Below are 22,180 nucleotides of genomic sequence, written 5' to 3'. Positions count from 1 at the left end.
CTAAGACAGACTGGGAAGAAAGGCCTGGTGATCTTCTTCCAAAAATCAGCCAGTGAATACCGTATGGATCACAATGGTCCCATCCTGCTGTGCACGGGATCACCATGAGTCAGGGACTGACTCAATGGCAGCTTACTACAACAAACAATAGCCAATGCTCTAGAGTTGTGCTGTCTGGTACAATAGCTGCTAGAGACATGTGTAACTATTTAACTAAAATTAAATCAAATTTGCAACTCAGTTCCTCAAGTGGCTAGTGGCTACCATTTCGGACGATACAGAATAGAACACAGCCATCATCCTAGAAAGTTCCATCGGACAACACCGCTTTAAAGGAATAAAGGCATAGTCTGTGGTAAGTCTAGTGGATTTGGCAATGAAAACGTCCTTGGTGACCTTCAGAAGAGCACTTTCAGAGAAGTGCTAGATGCAGAATATTCTCACCACGGTCCTGAGTAAGGGATAAAGAAGTTTGCTAGTGAAAAGTAGGATAGAGAAGGTGACTTTCTGCAGTCGTTTCAGGACCAGGGGAAACAGATTTGTTCTGCTTCGCTGTGCTTTGTTTTAAGCGTCATGGAGACTCAGGTTTGCGTTTAGAGTGAGGAAGGTACAGAGTATCTGTGAAAGTGGAAATAATCTGCTCAGCACCAAGCAGCGCGCTCAGCAATCCTGCGGCCAGGAAGCTGGTACTGGCAAGGGGTGCCTGCCTTAGCATAACTGTAGCTCCCAGCACTCATGGAGGACCCAGTACATATCACTCCTGTTAGTTTCCCTCGAGTCAGCTCCAACTCATGGCCATCCCACGTCCAACAGAACGAAACGCTGCCCAGTCCTGTGCCATCTTCACAATCATTGGTATTAAGTTCAAGTCTGTTGTTGCAGGCAGTGTTGTGTTTTGCGTGCCTTCCAACCAAGCGGGCTTATCTTCCAGCACTATATCAGACAATATTCTGTTGTGGTCCATAGGGTTTTCATTGGTTAATCTTCAAATTAGCTCTGCTGAAATCTGTCCACCACGGATGACCTTTCTGGTATTTGAAATATGGGCGGTGTAGCTTCCAGCATCACAGCAACATGCAAGCCACCACAGTACAACAAACTGACCTAAATGTGACGTAAATGAGTAACTGAGACATCATAGAACCCATCCAAGAAACCGAAGCCTAGTGTTCACCTACCTGTGCTGGCCACACAGCACTGTGCCTCTTGACCTCTGGAGGTCGTTTAAGTAAGAGAAAAGCACCGGTCCCGTTGCCTCACCCCATTCAAGTGGCCTGTGTTACACCTTGCCGCAGGCGAGGCTGGTCTGCTTCCACCCACGAGTGTATCAGGCGATGCCATTGTGCACAGCTCTGCATGGCAGCTTTGCCTTCGTTCTTTAATCCTCATAACAACTCTATGAGCAAGTTTTAAGTGTGATCCCCATCTTACAGATGAGGAAACTGAGGCTCAAGGAGATTAACGTGCTTAAAGTCCCTTAGCTAATCAGTGGTAAAAGCAGGATTCAAAAGTAGGCCAGACTCCAAACACTAGTTAGGAGCTTGGGGCCTTCCAAGATTTAAAACCGCATGTACAATGGGGTGACAAAGCTGTTACAAGCAAAAGCAGCAGCGGAAAAAAGATTGGAAAGGAAAGTGCCTAGGTGCTGTTTAGCCACTGGTACAGTTGAAGGAGTATGCGAGAACTCTTTTTCTGTGCTCCAAATTGACCTAAATGGGCATACATCACTTTTATAGGCAAACATGATAAATTTCAATTCCTCTCCCAGCTTTTCTGTAATTTTTTCCATTGTTAGCCAGTCAACTAACTTAATTTGTGTCTATCACTTACTCTGCTATAGCTTTATTCTCACCTTCATTTTTGCCCTCTGATTTCTCAGGAAGGCTGGAAAGCACTACAATAATCTTAAGAGTCCCAGAGAAGACTACCCAAATAACTTCCCACCTAACTTACATTTTTAGACAATAATGTCAATGGATAATGCCAATGACTAGTTGCCGTCAAGTCAATTCTGATTCATTTGAACCCCATGTGCCTCAGGATAGAACTGTGCTCCAGAGGGTTTTCAATGGTTGTGACCTTTCTTCCTGCAAGGAGATCACCAGGCCTTTCCTCAAGATGACCCTGGGTGGATTCAAACTGCTAACCTTTTGGTTAGCAGTCAAGCGCTTAACTATTTGCCCCATGCGGGGACTCCGATAATGCCCATAAAAAAAAACCCAGTGCCCATAGGTGCTATTAAAGACTCTAGAGAGCAATATATATCATCTTTAAATATTTTTAACCTATTCTTTCAATCATATTTCTATCACTTGAATTCCCCCATAATAACCACAGAATTTCTGCAGCAATATAATTTGGGAAAATCAGAATTTTTGTGAGTGTTTACCTACACCAAACAATCTAGTGAATAATAAAAATGGACACACTATCAAATATATACATATATTTTAATGTAATACTAAGTATTGATTAAAATAGAGGCCATTTTCTAGGATGGGTGTAGGGATTTGGTGTGAGGAGGCACAACGAGGGAAGGAGGTTTAAGGGTTTTCCTGAACATATATTTGATTCTTAGGGCACAAAATCTTAGTAAAGGCTCTTTGCTGATGACATGCACCAGAGCTTTGGTCTAGGTCACAGTGCTGCCACCTGATTCTGTTTACCATAGAGCACACACAGGAGAGGTGCTTCAGGGTCTGTGACAGATTCAAACAGTTGCCTCCCTCTGTCCATTCTCCCTTCTTTCTCAATAACAGATACTTGACTCAAGTCCACCTAAAAGTACCCACTGCCTGGCCTCTGTTGCAACTATGGTGTTGTTGCTGTTAGGCGCCATTGAGTCGGTTCTGACTTACTGTGACCCTATGTACAACAGAACAAAATGTTGCCTGATCCTGTGCCATCCTTACAATCATTACTATGTTTGAGCCCATTTGTGCAGCCACTGTGTCAATCCATCTCATTCAGGGTCTTCCTTTTTTTCACTGACCCTCTACTTTGCCAAGCATGATGTCCTTTTCCAGGGATTGGTCCCTCCTGATAACATGTTCAAAGTAAGTGAGATGAAGTCTCACCATCCTTAACTGTTTGTGCCACCCAGGGACCCCTACAAAAATGGTACAGGACATTGAAGAAAACTGCAAAACTTGACTTAGATATGTAAAAAGAAATTCAAATAAATAATTAGAAAGACGATGCAGGGCTGACAAGGATGTAGGAAAACAGGCAATCAGATACATTGTTTTACAGGTATAAACTGCATAACCTCTTTACAGAGCAACTTGGCAATATTTATCAAAATCTTAAATACACATAACCTTTGACTCAGTGCAGTGTGATGAATCGTGATTGTGTGGCCTGTCTCACCATGTTTTTGTAACTCCCATCCAAGTGATTGTGACTGTGAAAATAGGGTACCTGTGGCCCACAAAGGGGACTGGTCAGTTTTGCCATCCTACTGGGCTTGAAATGATCTATCCCAGAAGTGGGAAAGAGAGGCTCTCACCACCACCAAAGAAGAAAAGCCATGAGTGGAGTGTGTTCTTTGGACCCAGGATCTCTGCTCTAAGAGAGTCAGGAGACCAAGAAAGAGAGATAGAGCCATAACACTGAAGATGGCAAGAAGTGGGGTAAATGGCAGCAGGAGAGACAAGCAGGAGACAGCACAATGGGCTTCCCAGCCCATGGAGTGAGGAAACCGAGTGCCTTCGGCAGAGTAGGGTGCCTCTGGGCACTTGGTGGAGCTGGGTTTGCTGGCCCACAGAGCTAGAGCTGCACATCTTAGGGAGGAGGCTCTTTGGCATGGCGGAGTACCTCAGGTCACTTATCAGCAGAGTTAAAAGAGCTTTGTAACACTTGCATGAGCAAGGCAGAGGCTGAGGGGCCAGAGAGAGGTGTGCCTGCAGCCATGGCTGAGAAAAGGCTTTCCTGATGGAAGAACTGTATCCTGAGTGTTCCTAAACCTGAATTGTAATCTGTTCCTTCCCTAACAAACCCCATAATCATGAGTATTGTCTGTGAGTTCTGTGTGGCCATTGCAACAAATTACTAAACCCAGCAGAGAAGTAGAGAGTGCTGCGGGAGGGATGGTTGGTATCAGAATTGGTAAAGATGGTGGAGAGGGGAGGTATGTCTGACCTCCACCTCATAGGAATCAGCCTTGGGCTGCAGATCTTGATTCTCCTTTCCCCCTTGTGAAGTTAGAGGAAGTTAGACACTGCCCTCACGCCATTTTTACACCCAGAAAGTCTACTTCTAGAAATTTATCTTACTGGCAACATATATGTGTGTGTACAAGGCTACTCAGTACAGCATTTGCTTAATAGCAAAGAGTTGGGACCATCATAAATATCAAAAAATGGCTAAATATAAAAAAGCAGGACCCTGAATAAGATGGCATATCGGCATTATAAAATGGTATGCAGCCATTGGAAATCAAGTTGTAGGAGAATATATAAAGGGATAAGAAAATATTCATAATATATTTGGTAAAGACCAGGCTATATAACAATGAAAATAGTATGATTATTTATTGACAAATATTTTTGTAAAATATATTTTCATATAAAATAGATGAGATGTACATGAAAAAATTATCAATGTACTTTTATTCTAGGCAGCATAATTATGGTAACTTACTTTCTTTACCATGCTTTTCTGTTTTCCAAATTTTTCTGCAATACTTATGTACTGTAATTAGCAGGGAAAAGTAATGCAAGCTTTACCCATTTTGTTGAAAGGAATTCCAGTACCCAACATTTATATGGAAAACCTGGTGGCATAGTGGTTAAGAGCTATGGCTGCTAACCAAAAGGTCGGCAGTTTGAATCCACCAGGTGCTCCCTGGAAGCTCTATGGGGCAGTTCTACTCTGTATCTGTATCCACTTTATATTGCACTTTTCCATCAATAGGCATTCACATGCCTTGCCAAAAAATCCAATATTTGCAGTTGCCAACTTGCAAAACTCAGAATAAATGTTTTTCATTTTTCTCCAGTTTCTACCACTATCTCAATGAACTAAATACCGCAGCCAATAACATAATTGCATTCTGAACTTGGGTCAAGAAGTGAAACTGCTACCCTGATTGTATAAAGAAGTGGAGAATAGATGGATATCATGGCCTCAAGAAGGACAAAATATGGTGTTTATCCTGCCACCCTCCGATCTCCAATTTTATCCTCTCCAGGAACCCCTGGCTACTTTTGTTTCATCAATTCTTCTTTATCCACTTACGCACAACGATCTACTGCTCAAGTAGCTGTCAGAGCAGGAAACTGGGGTGTATGCTTCAATGTTTGGATCCTGTCTAACTATATCTTGTCCATAAGAACTAGGAAGTAGAGCTCAGTACAAATGTGCCATTTGTGGTATGCACACTTATGCCGTTGTTAACTGCTGTGGAGCCTAATAGAACAAGATGTTGCCCAGTCCTGCATCACCTTATGACCGTTAGTATGTTCAAGTTCATTGTTGTGGCTACTATGTCAATCCATCTCATTGAGGGTTTTCCTCCATCCCTGAAAACCCTGTGGATGCATACCCACTCATCGTTCCCCTATAACTTCTCAGCTCTGAGAAGTCAATGTAGAGTGTTGGAGGAAATGTTCACAGCCTTATAGTGTCTACTTCAGAGACAGCCCTAATCACATTTTGACCAAAAATGTTTTGAACCTTTGATCTTTATGATCTCCTTAACCATTTTTCATCAGAAGGACCCCAGGAACTCCCCCAGATCCATTTTAAGGAATTTTAAGGAACGTTTTCAATCTTCTATGTTGGTAGCTCCTGAACCTCTATATAGGAGAGGTTTAAGGGGAAGTAATCTGGGTGAAGGGAGTCCCTAGGTGGCACAAACTGCTAAGTGCTCAACTACTAACTGAAAGGATGACAGTTTTAAACCACCCAGAGGTGCCTCAGATGAAAAGCCTGGCAATCTGCTTCCGAGAGATCACAGCCATTAAAAACTCCATGGAACGCATGGGGTCACCACGAGTCAGAATCAACTAGACTCTGGCTACTCTTTTTTTGTTTTATTTATTTATTTTTTTAAGCTAGGTGAAAGAAGTCCCTGGATAGTGCAGATAGTTAACTGAAAGGTTGGAAGTTTGAATCCACCCAGAGGCACCAGAAGAAAGGCTGGTGATCTACTTCCAAAAATTAGCCACTGAAAACCCTGTGGAGCACATATGCCCTCTGACACACATGGGGTTGCCACATAGGTGCAATCAGAATCGACTCCGAGGCAACCGGTAGGTGGTAAAATCTTGCTGGGACGGGGGCTGGGAGCAGCGGCTTTCAAGTTGTTGTTTTTTTTTTTTTAACCTCAATTTGGAGTAAGAAATGTATTGTACATTGCAATTCATTCCACACATATGTGTACATGTGCATACATATATACATGAAAACATACAGTTCTATTACTAAGATAAAAGTTTTATGAAATCATACATATGCTATATGGGATGTGCTTTGACATGACCTAGTCTGTCATATTGATATGTTCTAGTATATTCCAATCTATTAAAAAAATATATATATATATGCTGCCCAGAATCTCACTAAAATTATTCCAACAGTCCATTATGGTGGCAACCGGCAGTTAGAAAAGCGCTGGGCAAGAGATCTCTTTGGCCTAGCTTTACGTTTACTTGGAGTGCTTGGCTCTGCTCACCCCCATACACACCCCTTGACATCACTGGAACACTGTATCTTTTTTACCATAATTTAATTCTCGGAGGAAGAAAGCATGAGAAATTATGAGAAGTCGCGGGAGTGTTCAGAATGACGAATTTATAAAATCTATTTATGTAACCCAAATTAGTGACTCTTCCTCACAACCCCTCTTAGACGCCTTCACAGTGGGAGGAGAAACTGGAACGGGAGTTACCGTAGGAAGAACTGTTGAAGAGCTCAATGTTGAAGAAGGCGTAGTCTCCGCTGGTCATGCCATGCCTGTGCGCCGCCAGCATGATGCTCCGGATGGTGTTGCTGCTCGCGCACATGATCACAACTGCAGAGGAAGGACAAACAGCATGCGTTAAACAAAGCCACTGCACAGAGCACAGAGGGGACGCTAAGCCAGTAAGGGAAGTCTGACAAGGAACAGGTGTTTATATAGTCCCCCAAAATCTCCTCATAAGTTACTTACTCATTGTGTTGTTGTAGGTGTCATCCAGTGAATATCAACTCACAACAATCCTACGTGACAGAGTAGAACTGCCCCGTAGGGTTTTCTGCTGTAATCTTTTTGGAAGCAAAGGTCTTTCTACTGTGGAGCCACTCAGTGGGTTTGAACTTCTGACCTTTCAGTTAGCAGCCAAGCGCTTAACCTTTTTGCCACCAGTGCTCCTTACTTATTAATTACAAATGGGAAATGTTCTAAATTTGCAACGGAGAAGCCTAGGAGACACCACCATAATGGTGTGATGGAAATTAACCTTGCCAACCGTGGGGAAAACAGACTCACAAGCCTCCTGCACTGAGGATTAAAAATGTCAACGTGGCTCACCTGAATCTAATCATGAAAAAGCAGCAACAAACCCAAATTAGGAGACAGTCTATCAAATAATAGGCCTGAACTATTTTAAAATGTCCGTTTCATAAAAAAACCAAGACAGGTTGAGGAAGCACTCCAGACTAAAAGGGACCAAAGGGACACAAAACAAAATGCAATGTGTGATCCTGGATTGACCCTGGACTTAAAAAACAAAATAAAATAAAGCAATAACACACCTATGTGGATCAACCATGTATTTGAGACTAAATGGGCACACCAGCCCAGAGGCAAGGACAAAAAGGCAGGAGAGGACAGGAAAGCAGGGAGAATGGTAATGGGGAACCCAAGGTCAAGAAGGGGAGAGTGTTGACACGCCACAGGGTTGGCAACCAATGTCACAAAACAATATGTGCATTAATTGTTTAATGAGAAACTAATTTGTTCTGTAAACCTTCACCTAAAGCACAATAAGAAAAAAAATTTTTTGCTGTAAAGGGCATTATTGGGACAACTGGTGAAATTTGAATAAGGTCTGTAAATTAGGTAATAGCATTGTGTTTGTGTTAAAGTTTTTGTTTTTCATAATTATACTGTGGTTACGTAAATGAATGCCCTTGTTCTTAGGAAACACGTTTAAGTATTTAGGGGTAAAGGGGTACGATGCTGGCAATGTACTCTGGTTTATAAAAAGATGGTAATATATGTGTGTGTGCATAGATAGAATTAATATGTATGTATATGTTTTATATGTTTATGTGTGTGTATATACAGAGAGAGGAGAGGAGACTGAAAATCATAAACGAATGTAGCAAAATGTTAACAGTGGGTGAAAAAACCTGCCTGGAGGTTACACATGTTTTAAACTTTCAATGCTAACTGTCTGCAAGAACTGGCAAGTGGACTTTGTACTTTTTTGCAGCTTTTTCAAAAGTTGAAAATTATTTCAAAATAAATATTGCTTATAAAATAATTCAAGCACAACTTGAAGAATGTAATCCATGTCACTGAATTGTCCACATAAAAATTGCCGAAATGATCTTTCTTTGGCTGCGTGTATTTCCACCAAAATTAAAAGAAAATAATTTTTTTTCAATACTTCACATGAATCACCAGATTTGCCCAACATATGACAGCGAAGAGTATTGACTGTTTTTTATACTTAATAACATGGCAAACCTTTTTTCCCGAAAAAGCAAACTGAACAGTTTTGGAGAGGAAATTCATTTGGCAAATTAGAGGATACAGTGAGCACTATCACCTTTCTGTTGTCTGACTATTCAAACATTATTTTCAAGCTGTCTCAACGTATACAGGGAACAGTTAACAAGATCTGAGGTCCCTCCCCCATGTCCTATCAGTTTATAGCCACACTGATGGATTTGAGAGCCAGTAAACAGTTCCAGACTATTGTTGACTGCCCAGAAGAGCTTCACAGGCTGGAGAGAAGTGGGGATTTGGCCCATTATCCGGGTAACTCCAGCACTAATGATGGCCAAACTGATAATGCGTGTGTCCCTTTCCTGCTACCCAAGACGGGGTCACTGTTTTTCTGCACGCGCTGCGCAGAGGATAGACCCTGACAGGCCTGGGTGCTGTAACCGCATTATCACACCTCATGCCAGTGCCCGAGATGTGTATGTTCTTTGTAAAAGCATGGGTGCTGAAAAACGTAAAACTTCGGGCTGTGCCAAAGCTGCTTTGGCAACCTGCATTGAGGGCTCGGCTCTTGTTGATATTAGTTTACTGCACATGCTAATTCAAGAGTGTTAGATCATGGGTTTGACATTTCTTACTACAAAAGGGCTTGGTGTACAGAGTAAAATCTCTGGAGAACAAGTTTTAAAAACAATGCAAAAAATCTCTGCCTCTGGGAGTAGGTGTTGTTTATTTCTAGAGGGATAGTTACATACTAGGAATAGTTAAGTTCCAAGATGCCTTAGTAAGAAACCTTTACAGCAAACTTCTAATTATTATCACCTGGATCCTTGTTTTAGTTCTGCTTCTATTCTAGCCTCTTAAATTTAAAAGAAAAAAAAAAGAGCCCAGGTCTCCCATACAGCCGCCAACACAGAAAAGACAAAAGGCTGAGGTTGGGGAATTTTAAAGAGTATAGATTCTGAGAGTAGAATCTTCAGGAGGAGATTTGTGGTTGTATTTTTACATTCCTGGCCAATCTTATTTTTTTACGCCCATTGCCACCAACAACTCTTTCTGATAGATGCATTCCTTCTTTAGATGTTAGTGCCAAAATTCAAAACCAAACCCGCTGCTATGGAGTCAATTCCAACTCATAGCAACCCTATAGGATTGAGTAGAACTGCTCCATAGGGTTTTCAAGGAGCAGCTGGCAGATTCGAACTGCTGACCATTGGGCTAGCGGCCAAGCTCTTAACCACTGCGTCACCAGGGCTCCAGTACCTGCTTAGACTGAGCAAAAGTGACCCAGAACAGCATTTCATCTAACTGAGCTGACTTGGATTATTTCAGACCTCATCCATTTCTGTGTTAATCACATGGTTTAAGTCTCAAAAGAAAACCCTTACTTCCAAATTCCTAGGCCCAGTATTGTCTGTATTGTCTTCCTTGAATTAATCAAATCCATAATGCACATTACCATCCAGTTTCAGTTTAGGGGCAAGAACTTCACGACACTAGCAAAGGGGTCAGAGTACAAATTTTTTAAATGTTCCCCAACCTTTCACGGTTATCTCATTCACATCTAATTCAATAGCAAGTATTCTTAACAATTTACCTTATATACAATTTATCAAAACATTTAAAATAACTTGGAGCAAAGGAGAATGAAGAAAACCAAAGACACAAGGAAAATACTAGTCAAAGGACTAAAAGGCCATATGAACCAGAGGCTCCACCAGTCTACGACCAGAAGAACGAGATGGTGCCCAGCTACCACCAATGACCAACCTGAAAGGGATCACGATAGAGTCCCAGACAAAGAGGAGAAAAATGTAGAACAGAATTCAAATTCATGCAAAAAGCCCAGACTTACTGGTCTGAAGGAGACTGGAGGAACCCCCAGAACTATGAACTCAAACCATTCCTAAAGCCCATTTTTCAGACAAAGATTAGACAGACCTAGAAAACAAAAAATAACACACTTGAGGAAAGTGCTTCTAAGTTCAACCAAATATACGAGACCAAATGGGCAGCTCCTGTCCAAAAGTAGGTTGAGACAGCAGGAAGGGACAGGAACTGGACGAATGGACACAAGGAAACAGGGGTTAGAAAAGGGGAGTGTGCTGTCACACATTGTGGAGACTGCAACCAATGTCACAAAAGAATACGTGTATAAAATTTTGAATGAAAAATTAACTTCGGCTATAAACTTTCACCTAAAGCACAATTTAAAAAAAAAAAAGTTTAAAATAGTTTTCATCAAAACAACCTTCTCTTCCTACTCATGTTGCATCAGTTTACATAATAAGTTCTTAAATTACGTGCGTATGACAATGAGTACAACTGACAGAAACAGATTTGGGCACAAGTCTTAGAGAGCACACAGACGTGTGCAAAGTGTGTGGGCATACTCCAGGGGATACCATCAGCCATCAGGGCTCACCAAGAGTCAACAAGGTGTATAGAGGAAAAAAGAGTACCAGCTAACCCTGCAAGCTGCTAAAAAGGTCAATCAGAAGTTTATCACATAAATATTAAGGAGCCCTGGTAGTGCAGTGGTTAAGTGCTCGGCTACTAACCAAAAGGCTGGCAGTTCCAACCCACCAGTGGCTCCTCGGGAGAAAAACCTGTTCCAGTAAAGATTATAGCCTAGGAAACCCTAGGCAGCAGTTCTACTCTATCCTATAGGGTCACTATGAGTCAGAACCAACTCAACAGCACATAACCAACAATGTATAAATATTAATTTTTGGTCAAATTGTTGAACTTCTAAAAGAGGGGATGGTGGGGTAACTAAGTTTCTGGATAGACTCTTCTTCATTCTGCTCTATTTTCTCCTCTCTGCCAAAGGACTTGTGATGTTCCATGCTATGCTCCACCATCTCTATCCCGTGACTTCTTCTGTAAGTGGGTTCTCACTGTTGTAGTGTGTTTTTGCTATCACTCTGAGATCAGCAGAGAGACGTGCAATGGGGCAGCCATAGAAGTCAGTTCAGAGAACCAAACGCTTTCGTAGCATACCTGAGTTATCAGGACATCCTTTTCTCCCAGTCTCAGGTTTTCATCTGGAGCACCTTCTAATAGGGTAATGCTCCTCATCTCTCAGTATGCTCTCATTTATTCCTCCCCAGAGGAGAAGGAGTGAATTGTCTGATTAAACCAGTTGCCGTCAAGTCAATTCTGACTCATAACAATACTATAGGGCAGAGTGGAACATATGGGGCACATAGGGTTTCCAAGAAGTGGTTGGTGGATTCAAACTGCCCACCTTTTGGTTAGCAGCTGAGCTCTTAACCACTGCACCACCAGGGCTGTATTGTCTGATTGGTAAGCCTGAAAGAAAAAACTGGACATGCTCAGCTCATCCCTTTCTTCCTTCCCCTTTGGGATGTGCCTGCTCGTAGAGAGCACACTGCAGGGGCTACTTTCATCGTGTGGTAAGTGGCCTGCCCCCAGAAAAAGGTTTGCAGCTGAGCAGCACTACCGGTGATTTGATGCCCAACTCTGCCTAATTCTGGGGTGAAGTAATAGCAAGCAGGCTCTTTTGGAAACAGATCTAAATCTATGATCGCCAGTAAGTTTTATCAATTATAAAATAATGTCGTTGTTACACCAAAAAGTCGATGCCGACTCATGGCAACCCCATGTGTGCAGAGTAGAACTGTTCCATAGGGTTTTCAAGGCTGTGACCTTCCAGAAGCAGATTGCCAGACCTGTTTTCTGAGGCGCCTCTAAGTGGGTTCAAACCACCAATCTATTGGCTAGTGGTTGAGCGTTTGCACCACCCATGGACACCTATAAAATAATAAATAAATTATATAAAAATTAAATAATTGATTAAAAAATAAAATTTTCATCTTCTACACCTGACTCCTAAACTTAGAAGGGAAAGTGGAATGTTACTGCATAGGAGCAAAGCAGGGTGTAATGTGTCCAAGAAATTGAAAATATGAGAGCAGTAATAAAATTTTTTTTTTTTTAGTAATAAAAAGTCAAAATTCATTCATTTTAGAAATGGTTAAAGAAATATCCAAGCCAGAGAAATTTTTAAAAAGAGAGGGCAAAAAGGAGAAAAGAGATAAGAAAATTACAGGATCAATCCTGGAGGTCTAACATCCAAATAAAACCAAATCTAGAGAGAGACAACAGAGAAAATGAAAGAAATAAAATTGTCAAAGAAGTAATTTAAGAAATTTTCCCAGAACTGAAAGACATGAGTGTCTGGATTAAAGGGGCCTGCTAAGTATATAAGGCAAAATACTAGCACCAAAGCACGTCATAATAAAATGTTAGAACATTGGGAGCTAAGAGAAGATGCTAAAGGTTCTCAGGAAAGAAGAAAAAAAAAAGGTTACAAACAATGGGTCAAGACTTCTAATCGATTCAAGCTTCTTAATGGCAACACTGAATGGAGGAATGCCTTCAAATTTGGAAAGAAAATTACTTCCAATCTAGAATTTCTATAAGTATGCACAAGGGTAGGATGAAGAAATTTTCAGTCAGTGAAAGGTCTCTCAAAATTTAACTTTCATCCATCCTTTCTCCAAAAGCTCCTGAAGGATATGCTCCACCAAAACAAGGGCATAGGCCAAGGAACATGAAGATGTGGAGATCTGGCCCAAAAGAGAGGTGACAGGAGTGATGGTGAAGAAAAAAAAAAAAAACAGAGTGACAGCAGTGCGGTATGCCTAGGAAATAACCAAACTCAAGTAGCTCAGGAGGCTGACCATAGAGAATTGCAGGGTGATTTAGTTATAAGTACATAGAAAACTAAGCAAGCAAACAAAAGCAGGTTTGCTTGTTTTTTAAAAACAGAAAAACAAGTAGGACAAGAAAGGAAATGCATCATAGTTAGCCTATATGGCTTAGCTGTAAATAGAATTTAGGAGCTAATGCTAATATTAAAACTGAACACTGAGCTAACCGAAAATGTTGACACAATGAAGGATGATGGAAGCGTAGCTTGCGTTTGTTAATAGGTGGTGGATGAAGAGAACTAAAAGAAGAGATAAGGCATAAAACTGAAGAAAAAAAAAGTAGCATGTTGTTTAGTGAAGTGAAGGCAAATACCAACAAAACCAACCATAAGAGTTGAAAATGGTTGCCTCTGGGAAGCGAGAAATGGTGGGGCTGGCGGGAAGGAAACTTTTTCCTAATAAGACTTGCATAATTTCCTTACTTTTTCAACTATGTACTTGTATAACTGACTTTGGTACAAATAAAATCTAAATTCAAAAAATAAATAAAGGTTTCTCTCTGGCTATTTTTACACTATACAGCAATGGATATCATTTACAAAATAGAGACTGTACCTTTATTTTTGTAGTTTATAAAGCTCCATCTATTCCAAAGTCTTTCAGAATTTCTCCACTCCAGCCTAGATGTTTCTTTGTTTCCCCCACTGTGTTAGTTATTTTCCACTTATCATGAGTTCTTTGCTTAAAAATTCTGCTGATCAACCACTGGGTCATTTACCCCATACTAATTCTTAAAACAAATGACTCTTATCCTGATTAAATACTATTATCTCTACAGTTGTTGTGCAAGCCCAGATGAATGATATATTCATAAATAATGGGATAAAACTCAGCTCTTCACACAGTTCTTGTGTGTAGAGCACCTCTAGCTCTGTATCTTATAAGGTGTAGAGACAAAGCAACCACATCATTTTATACTGGATTTTATTACTTGAAAAAATTATTGACTTTTAACTTGCCTTTTTAGAAACACATTTTCTGTCAAATGTGGAATATCAAAGACAGTAGTTGACTATATAAGCAGATCCGTTTTAAATAAACATCAGTCTTAAAAAATACATACATACATACATATATATATATACATGCTCAGGTGTGTGTATTTAGGTGATATTATACCTTGACTAAAGGAGCCCTGGTCGCACAGTAGTTAAGTGCTTGGCTGCTAACTGAAAGGTCGGAAGTTGGAATCCACCAGGAGCACATCAGGATAAAGATTTGGCAGTCAGTTTCCATAAAGATTATGGCCTTGGAAACCCTATGGTGCAGTTTTACTCTGTACTATAGCTTCGCTAAGGGTCAGAATAGTCCCCATGGCAACGGGTTTGTGTTTTGTTTTGTTTTGTTTCGTTGGTGGGGAGGGTGTTATGCCTTGACTAAAGACATGAGAAGGAGCCCTGGTGACACAGTGGTTAAGAGTTCCACTGTGAACTGAAAGGTTAGTGGTTCAAACTCATCAGCTGCTCTGTGTGAGAAATCAGCTTCCGTAAAGATTACAGCCTTGGAACCCTATGGGACAGCTCTACTCTGCCCTGTAGGGTCGCTATGAGTCAGAAGCAACTCAATAGCAACAGATGTGTTTTTTTGTTAAAGACATGAGAAAATATTTTTATAATTATTGACTTAAATAGTAAATTCCTAAGATAAATTGATAAGGTCTCTTAGTTTTTCTTTCTACAGTACAGCATACAGCCAAATGAATACTATGCACAGTACTTGAGATGGTGGCATTGTCACTTTTTACTCTTTAAGAGAGTCAAAGATTTTCCATCTTTTTAAAGACATGAACTTAAGTCAAATGAAGTGCTAAAAATGTTATTTCCAGAAGAGGGGGTGGGTACCTTTCTGCCTTAGTTCCATGATGTTCAATACGAAATTTTCAAAGGCAAAATACAGTTATACTTTTATACTTGGGTGAGCACATACTGGGACTACCAAGCATCAGTTTGAAGAAGTTTGATTCTAACACAGCATCACTGTTTCACAGAGGAAGAAACTTAGACCCAAAGAAGTTAAGTGGCTTGCACAGGCCACACAGCTGCTAAGTAAAAAAGTGGAGACACCAAATCCAGGCATACCTTTCTCTCAGCCCAGGGTTCCTTCCTCACCTTCTGGGTAAAGATGGTTCTATATATGTGTGGTTGCACAATGGTTAAGCACTCGGCTCTTAACCAAAAGCTTAGAGATTCAAACCCACCCAGCTGCTCTTCCGGAGAAAGACTTGGAGATCTGCTCCTGTAAAGATTAACCAAACCAAACTCACTGTTGTTGATTCTGACTCATATTGGCCCTATAGGACAGAGTAGAACTGCCCCATAGGGTTTCCAAGAAGCTGCTGGTGGATTCAAACTGCCAACCTTTTGGTTAGCTGGTTAGCAGCCAAGCTCTTAATCACTGCACCACCAAGGCTCCCTGTAAAGATTACAGCCTAGGAAATCCTATGGGGCAGTTCTAGTCTGTAACATGAGGTCACTAGGATTTGGAAGTGACTGGACAGTACACAACATATACATACACATACACTAATGATAAAAAAAATGATAGCTACAATAAACCTCACGTTTATTGAGCACTTGCATGCATCTGGCACTGCTTCTGTGCATTGGCCTGTGTTAGGTGATTTAATCCTCCCAGCATTCCAAAGATGTGGGTGCTCCTACCACCTGCACTTCACTGGAAGGAGCCTGAGGGTTAGCAGCAGCCTATGGAATGGAGTGGCTGAGCCAGGCCAGGCACTCTGAAGTCGAACTCATGTTCTGGACCCTCTTTAACACACGAACTACTTATGATGAAGTATGGGTGACTCCATGTGTTTGTAAAAGCGTCCCTGAGAGCTTGGTTATCAAGCAGTTTCCTCCCCACCAAGAGTAAGAAATTTCAGTGGTTTAAAAAAAAAAAAAAAGACATCTCTTAGGGGAGAAACTATTTTGTTTCATATTTCTGAACATCTGCCAAGTCACTGTTGGAAGTGTATGTTAAAGAATTGTAACTTATAAAATACACAAGTCAGCTGAGCAAATGTTCACCAGTAAATCCAAACTTGGCTTTAAAAAAAGCAAAGGGACTTGGGAACATCTACCATGCCTGCAGCCAAGCCCTCTGAAGCCCGAGGGTCCTGCCAGGGCACTGGCGCCCTCCCTGGCCCTGACCTCAGCCCCTGTTGTGAGGCTGAGGGGCTCAGTGGCCAAGATCTGCCCCTATCTGGGCTGACAGATTCCGTCAGTCATCAATCCCCAGCCGCGTCCGCTGGGGTCACCGCCGGCAGTGGGGCTGTCAAGGCAGTGGCGATACAGGCGCATGGGCAAACTGCGGATCTCGCCGGTAGGGGGCTTAGGGCTGACACATCCCCACCCCCAGCCCTCCCCTGGGAACCTCCAACCTCCCAGCTTCCAGCCCCCGATAGCCAAGAGCTGAAGAAGCCAGGTCCGAGGGCTAAAGCAGCGCCAAGTCTGCAGGCGCTGCGGTGACCTTGGTACCGGAATGGTGAAGGGAGTAGATGTGGGTTCCTCGCCCGGGCGTGGCGAGTTCCCAGCCGCCGGACACAAATGCCCTTTTTCATAATCAGTAAAGCCCGGCGCTCCGCCTGCTTGGCTGGCAGAGATTCGGCACAGACAGCCTGGAGTTCGAGTGCTCAAAACTTGGTGGTGCATCCCCAGTGTCCGCACCTCTCTCCTTCTCTGCTCTAAGGGCTGAGTTCACTCCGAGTTCGAGGTGGTCAAGTTGGGGAGGGGGTGGCTGCAGCACCACCCTTGCTGGCGCCTCTGCCCACTCTCACGTATTCCTGAGGCCCCTGGTCTCAGATTGAGCTGTCCCCCAAGGCGAGTCCCCAGGTGCCTGGCCGTGCCACAGTGTGCACCAGGCCCGCGGCGTAACCCGCATGGGAACCGAACGCTGGGAGCCTTGCCGGGAATGTACCGACATTCCAGACGCGTGTGAGCTCCCAGGAAGGCAGAAGCGGGATTTCGCTAGCGCTGTGCTCCCAAACCCGGTTGCCCGGAACCAGAGAAATGCGTGAGGCGGAGGTCTCCACCGCCTTGCCGCAGTCTACTCTGCACTCAAACGGCCGCACTGGGGGCTTCCGCCGTTAAGGGTCCACGACCACCCCCTTCCCCACCTGCTCCTCGTAGCCACAGCTATCAGCCCCGGTCTGGAGCTCTTGGTCGTTGGTCAAGCTTGGGTATTATTCCAAACCCCCACGTACCCACCGATAAAACTTGAGGGGCACGTTGAAGGGAGGTTCAGCGCCCGCTTCTCCAGCAAGAGCTCCACAAAAAGGTTGCTACAGGCGTTTCAGAGCCCGCGACACAGAGCGCGCGGGGGCGGGGGAGGGGGGGAGGCGGCGGGAAGCGAGCGTCTCCTGGGTCCAGACAGAGTAAGACATTTTTGGTGGAAACCACAGAAGCTCATTTATAAGGGGCTACAGGGGCCATGGAAAGGAATGAGGCAGGCGATACAATGAGCCTTTAAAAGAAACCTGGGGTCTGCAGAAAGAAGAAAAAAAAAATCAGCCGAGAAAACCCGGAGATACCGTCTAGCTAAGTGTAGGAACGCGGGCTGCAGCGCGTCTCCCGACGCTGCCGCATAGGAGGGGACGCACGCCGGCCAGGGGTTGGGTAGTAAGTTCTTTGGGCCTCGACATGTTTTCAGACCCTGGCTGTAGCGGGGTACGGGAGTGTCCCTCTAATCGCCAGTCCCACGCCAGAGAAGGGGGAGCGAGGAAGAAAACACCCAGGCGTTTTGACGGCACCTGTCGGACCTGGGCTGGCAGGAGTGACCGGCTCCCACGCCCGTCCCCCAGTCTCCGCGACCTCCCCGGGCCCTCAGCGTGCTCCCTTGGACTGCGGTGGGCGACAGTCAAAGGGCCCAGGGACCGGCCCCCACGCGAGTGCTCTCCGCGAGTCCACAGCCATGGAGCGGGCAGTGTGCCTGCCATGAAGGGTCGGGTGTGTGTGGAGAGCCGCGGAGAGCCGAAGGTTGGGGCCGGGGCTTGGGGCGCGCTCCCTCTCACCTCGCTCGCTGGCCTGGATGTAGCGCATCAGGTCGTCCAGGTCCAAATCTTTGGTCTCGTCAAAACTGTAGGCGGACGTGTGCAAGCCCTCCTCCTGAAAGACCTCGTGGACCCCCTCGAGGGTGAAATAGCAGTTCCGCTCCAGCTTGTCGTCGCTGTAAACCAGCGCCGCGCGGCTCCACTGGTGGTGGCGGAACAGAGCGAGCAACATCTCGCCCATCTTGGCGTAGGCGGGCGCCACACGCGTGAGGTGCGAGTACTCGGTGTCCTTGTGCTGGAAGCCAGCGGCCAGTGCCCCCGCCGACAGCATGGGTAGGTTCCAGTGCGACGCCAGCCGGGCTACAGGCGCCGCCGCGTACTCGCACACGGGCCCCAGGATGAGATCGGGCTTGGCGCCTTGCGCCGCTGCCACGCGGTCCACCAGGCTGAAGAGCGCGCGGTTACCGCAGTCCGAGTCCTCGTAGGCCACCTGGAAGCGGGTGCCGGGCGGCAATAGCCGCTGCCCGGTCCCGTTGCCCTCCACGCTGCGCAGCGCGTACTCGATGGCCGGTCGTACACGGGCCAGGGAGAACAGGTACGAATCGTCCTGCGGCAGCAGCACCAGCACCTCGATCTTCTGCGGGGGCAGCGCCTCTCCCTCCCGGCGCCCGGGGCCTGGGCCCGCGCCCCCGCGGTCACCGCCACCCGTGGCGCCGGCCAGCACCGCCCAGCCTAGCAGGACGCACGCGGAGAAAGTGAGCACCAGCAGAGACGGCATCGTGCCGCAAGCTAGCGCCTGCCCTGGCCGCCGACTCGCCCTCTGCCCCTCACCCACCCTGCCGCGCCCCTCCCCAATCTTCTCTCCGAGGTCCCTGCGCCCCCTTGGGCGCTATGAGAAAACAGAATTCCCCCCTTCGCTAGCTCGCCAGAAGATAAAGAGGAAGAGTCCTTCTCTGCAATGTCTGTAGTTTAAAAAAAAGAAAAAAGAAAAAGTTCACTGCGTGTAAACCTGTGCTCCTGTAATATCTTTATATACTTATTATAAATATATATATTCGCCCTCCCTGTACATATACTATTTTGCTTAGAAGTGGCTTCTTATTTGGGCGTTGCTGAGATTGCTTTTGAAAGCATATTTGTAAAAGAAAAAAAAGTTAGACTTGTCCAAGTGCTTGTAATTGACGGTGCATCTCCCTCGCGTTTGATCTCATTGATTCGCGCCGGTTCCTGGATCCATAGCCCGCGTTTAAATAGCGTGGCAGCGGCGGAGCGTGTTGCCACACAGGGCGCGCCGAGGCCGGACTTGTATTTCCAGCGGGTGGGGTGTTGGGGGTGGGAAGAGGTGGGGGGCTGGGCTGGGGGAGCCTCTCATTAACATTCTTACATCAAGGCTCCTCCCCGCACCCCTACCCTTCTCACTGCCCTCCCCACTCCCCGACACAAACACACCAGCGACCTTACGCCCTGCTCCCCTGCAGCCCTGTTCTTTTCCTTAAAGCCGCAACCGCCCAAGTCTGCGCCGAGAGAAGCCCCCAACGCCGCGCGCTACCACGATCGCCACCTCTCCGCTGCCCCGCGTGCGGCAGCCCACTCTGCAGCTCCCTGCCTTAAAAAAGAAAATATGTTTGGAAGTAAAGAAATGTTCTCGCCGTACCCACACACACTGTGCCAAAAAAAAAAAAAAGGATTGGGGAAGGGGTGGTTCTAGAAATAGGTGGTTTCCGTGCAAAAATTCCTAAGTCCCGGTCGCTCTCACCTCTTTCTAGCGCTGACCACATTGGCTCCTGACGCGCCGACTCCGAAAAGGCACCCGACCATCTCGGTCTCCCGGCGCAAGGTCAGCAAGCGGAGTCCAAGGCTCCAGTGCAGACGACTCACCGACCTGGGACACCGACCGCGCGGGGCTGACAAGGGCGGACCCCACACCTCCCTCTCTCCGGCTCCCGCCCCCTCCTTTCGGTCGCGGGGTTTCGCTCTGGTTTGGCAGCGGTGCCAGGGTGCCGGGGCCCCTGCGAACAGACTCTCCGCTAGAGCAGTTCCAGCGGGAAAATGAAAATTGTTCCCAAAGGAGTGGCCGCTAGCGAGCGGTTCGGCTTCTGGAGGTGACAAAAAACTTGAAAGGTATCCCCAAGACATCTTCGGGACTTTGGTTGCTACATCAGGTAACTAAATAAAAGGACCGTCTCCCCACAAGTTTCCCCCTAGGGTCGCCTGGGTGCGGCGCAGCTTCTCTCCAGCCCGCGCCCTGGGAAATCCAACCGTTTCTCCCTCCTTAGGGACGCGCGAGACGCTGTGCTCGATGTTCGGCGATGCCAGGAAAGGTCCTGCCTCCGAGACCCAGTCCTGCCACTGGTCGCAGTCACAGCAGCAGTACAGACAAGGATAGAAACAGTCGCGGAAAAGCCTGTGGCCAGAGGCTCCTCGCCGGAATCCGCTGCGCGGTGGAGCAGGTCTTAATGGAACTTGACCGTCTCAGTGTGGTGATACACCGAGGCTATTTGCAATGTGAACGTGCTACATTGGACGGAAGAATTTACACACTTAAGTCTGGCAAATTAAAATAAATTGAAAATGTTTTAAAATGTTCTTTCCTTTGCCTGGGCTTCGGTGTCCACAAATTTCAGAAAGTCTTAGACCAACGCCCTCTTTCGGCAGAAACGTGCACCCGACTCTTAACCCGGGTGCCACAGCCCCCAGGCGCTGCGTTTTTTAACTCAGGAGCCCTGAAGAGCTCTCGCTTTCATGTGTGACCTTAAGAAAGCAAATCGGGGTTTCGGGGGATGTGCGAGGTTTAGACATCGGCCCTCGCCGCTGTTACTAGCACCCTCCTCAGGTCTCTTTCTGGTACCGCAAATTAATTCTGGGTGCAGCTTCAGCCTCTGGGTCGTTTTGATTTCAGATTATACACTGTGATCCCTGAGTCTTCACTGTAAATTGTTGTTGTTAGTTGCAGTGGAACCTCATCCGACTCATGGACACCCCGTGTGTGCAGAGTAGAACTACTCCGTAGGGTTTTCAAGGCTGTGACCTTTCCCAAGCAGATCACCAGGCCTGTCGTTCCAGGCGCCTCTGGGTGGGTTTGAACTGCCAACCTGTCGCCTAGTAGTGGAGAACTTAAGCCCTTGTGCCACCCAGCTTCTAATTCCTGCCAGGACTTTTACTTAATTAGAGCTGCTAAGAAGCATCAGTTAAAAGTTTAATTCTACGAACTGGATAATCCACAGACTCTGGCAATCGAGAGCCTCGCAGCAATTGAATCCTTCCTGAATCCCTTAGAGGAGGGCAGGCATTTTATGGGATCATAGATTTAAAAAAAGAACAAGGGCTAAATTCCTAATTCCAGAAGTCTTAATGGATTTCAAATCTGGTTGCCAGGAGACGCAAAGGAACACGGGGTTTCCTATTTCTCCCCGGAATGCCCTGTGTCTCCAACGCGAGCCAAAGGCGATATAATTCTGCACAGTGTGTGGTGTGGGCTTTTGCGGAGAGGCTGGGGTTTCAGTGACACCGGGCGTAAATGCCTCTCCCCTCCCAGGCGCTGCCCAGCCTCACCGAAGGTCAGGAGCAGGACAGTGCGTTTACGTTTTGGGTGAGTACCACAGCCTGCCCGAGATCTCTGGGTAGGAGCTCTTCCCGCTTGTGACCTAGAACGCAAACAAGATGAAGCTGTGGAAGCAGAGTCCCCTAACTAGACAGCAAAAAGAGAGCCAGTGCTCAAAATATCCCCACAAAAACGTCCCATGAGCAGAAATGAGGATTGTGGAAGAATATTTTTCAAATAAAAATAAGCACAAAATT

At 45.4% G+C, this 22,180-nt stretch overlaps 1 protein-coding gene across 3 annotated transcripts in view; it reads right to left on the bottom strand.

The window, feature by feature from the left end:
- Positions 1–20,360, bottom strand: part of NPR3 (natriuretic peptide receptor 3) — an 87,053-nt gene extending 66,693 nt beyond the window's left edge. For 2 of the 3 annotated variants that reach the window (XM_049861713.1, XM_049861723.1), the window contains exons 1-2: positions 18,404–19,683; positions 6,893–7,015 (exon numbers count right to left, since the gene is read on the bottom strand). In XM_049861713.1, the coding sequence (XP_049717670.1) occupies positions 6,893–7,015; positions 18,404–19,160 (880 nt within the window). In that variant the 5' untranslated portion in view covers positions 19,161–19,683. Of the gene's footprint in view, positions 1–6,892; positions 7,016–18,403; positions 19,684–20,138 lie in introns of those variants that run through there. The other variant, XM_049861733.1, reaches the window with a different exon arrangement.
- Between the last annotated feature and the right edge of the window lie 1,820 nt (positions 20,361–22,180).

Source organism: Elephas maximus, chromosome 2 (assembly GCF_024166365.1).
Source record: "Elephas maximus indicus isolate mEleMax1 chromosome 2, mEleMax1 primary haplotype, whole genome shotgun sequence".
In the NCBI taxonomy this organism is placed as follows: Eukaryota; Metazoa; Chordata; class Mammalia; order Proboscidea; family Elephantidae; genus Elephas; species Elephas maximus.
This window is presented reverse-complemented; position numbering and strand designations above follow the sequence as displayed.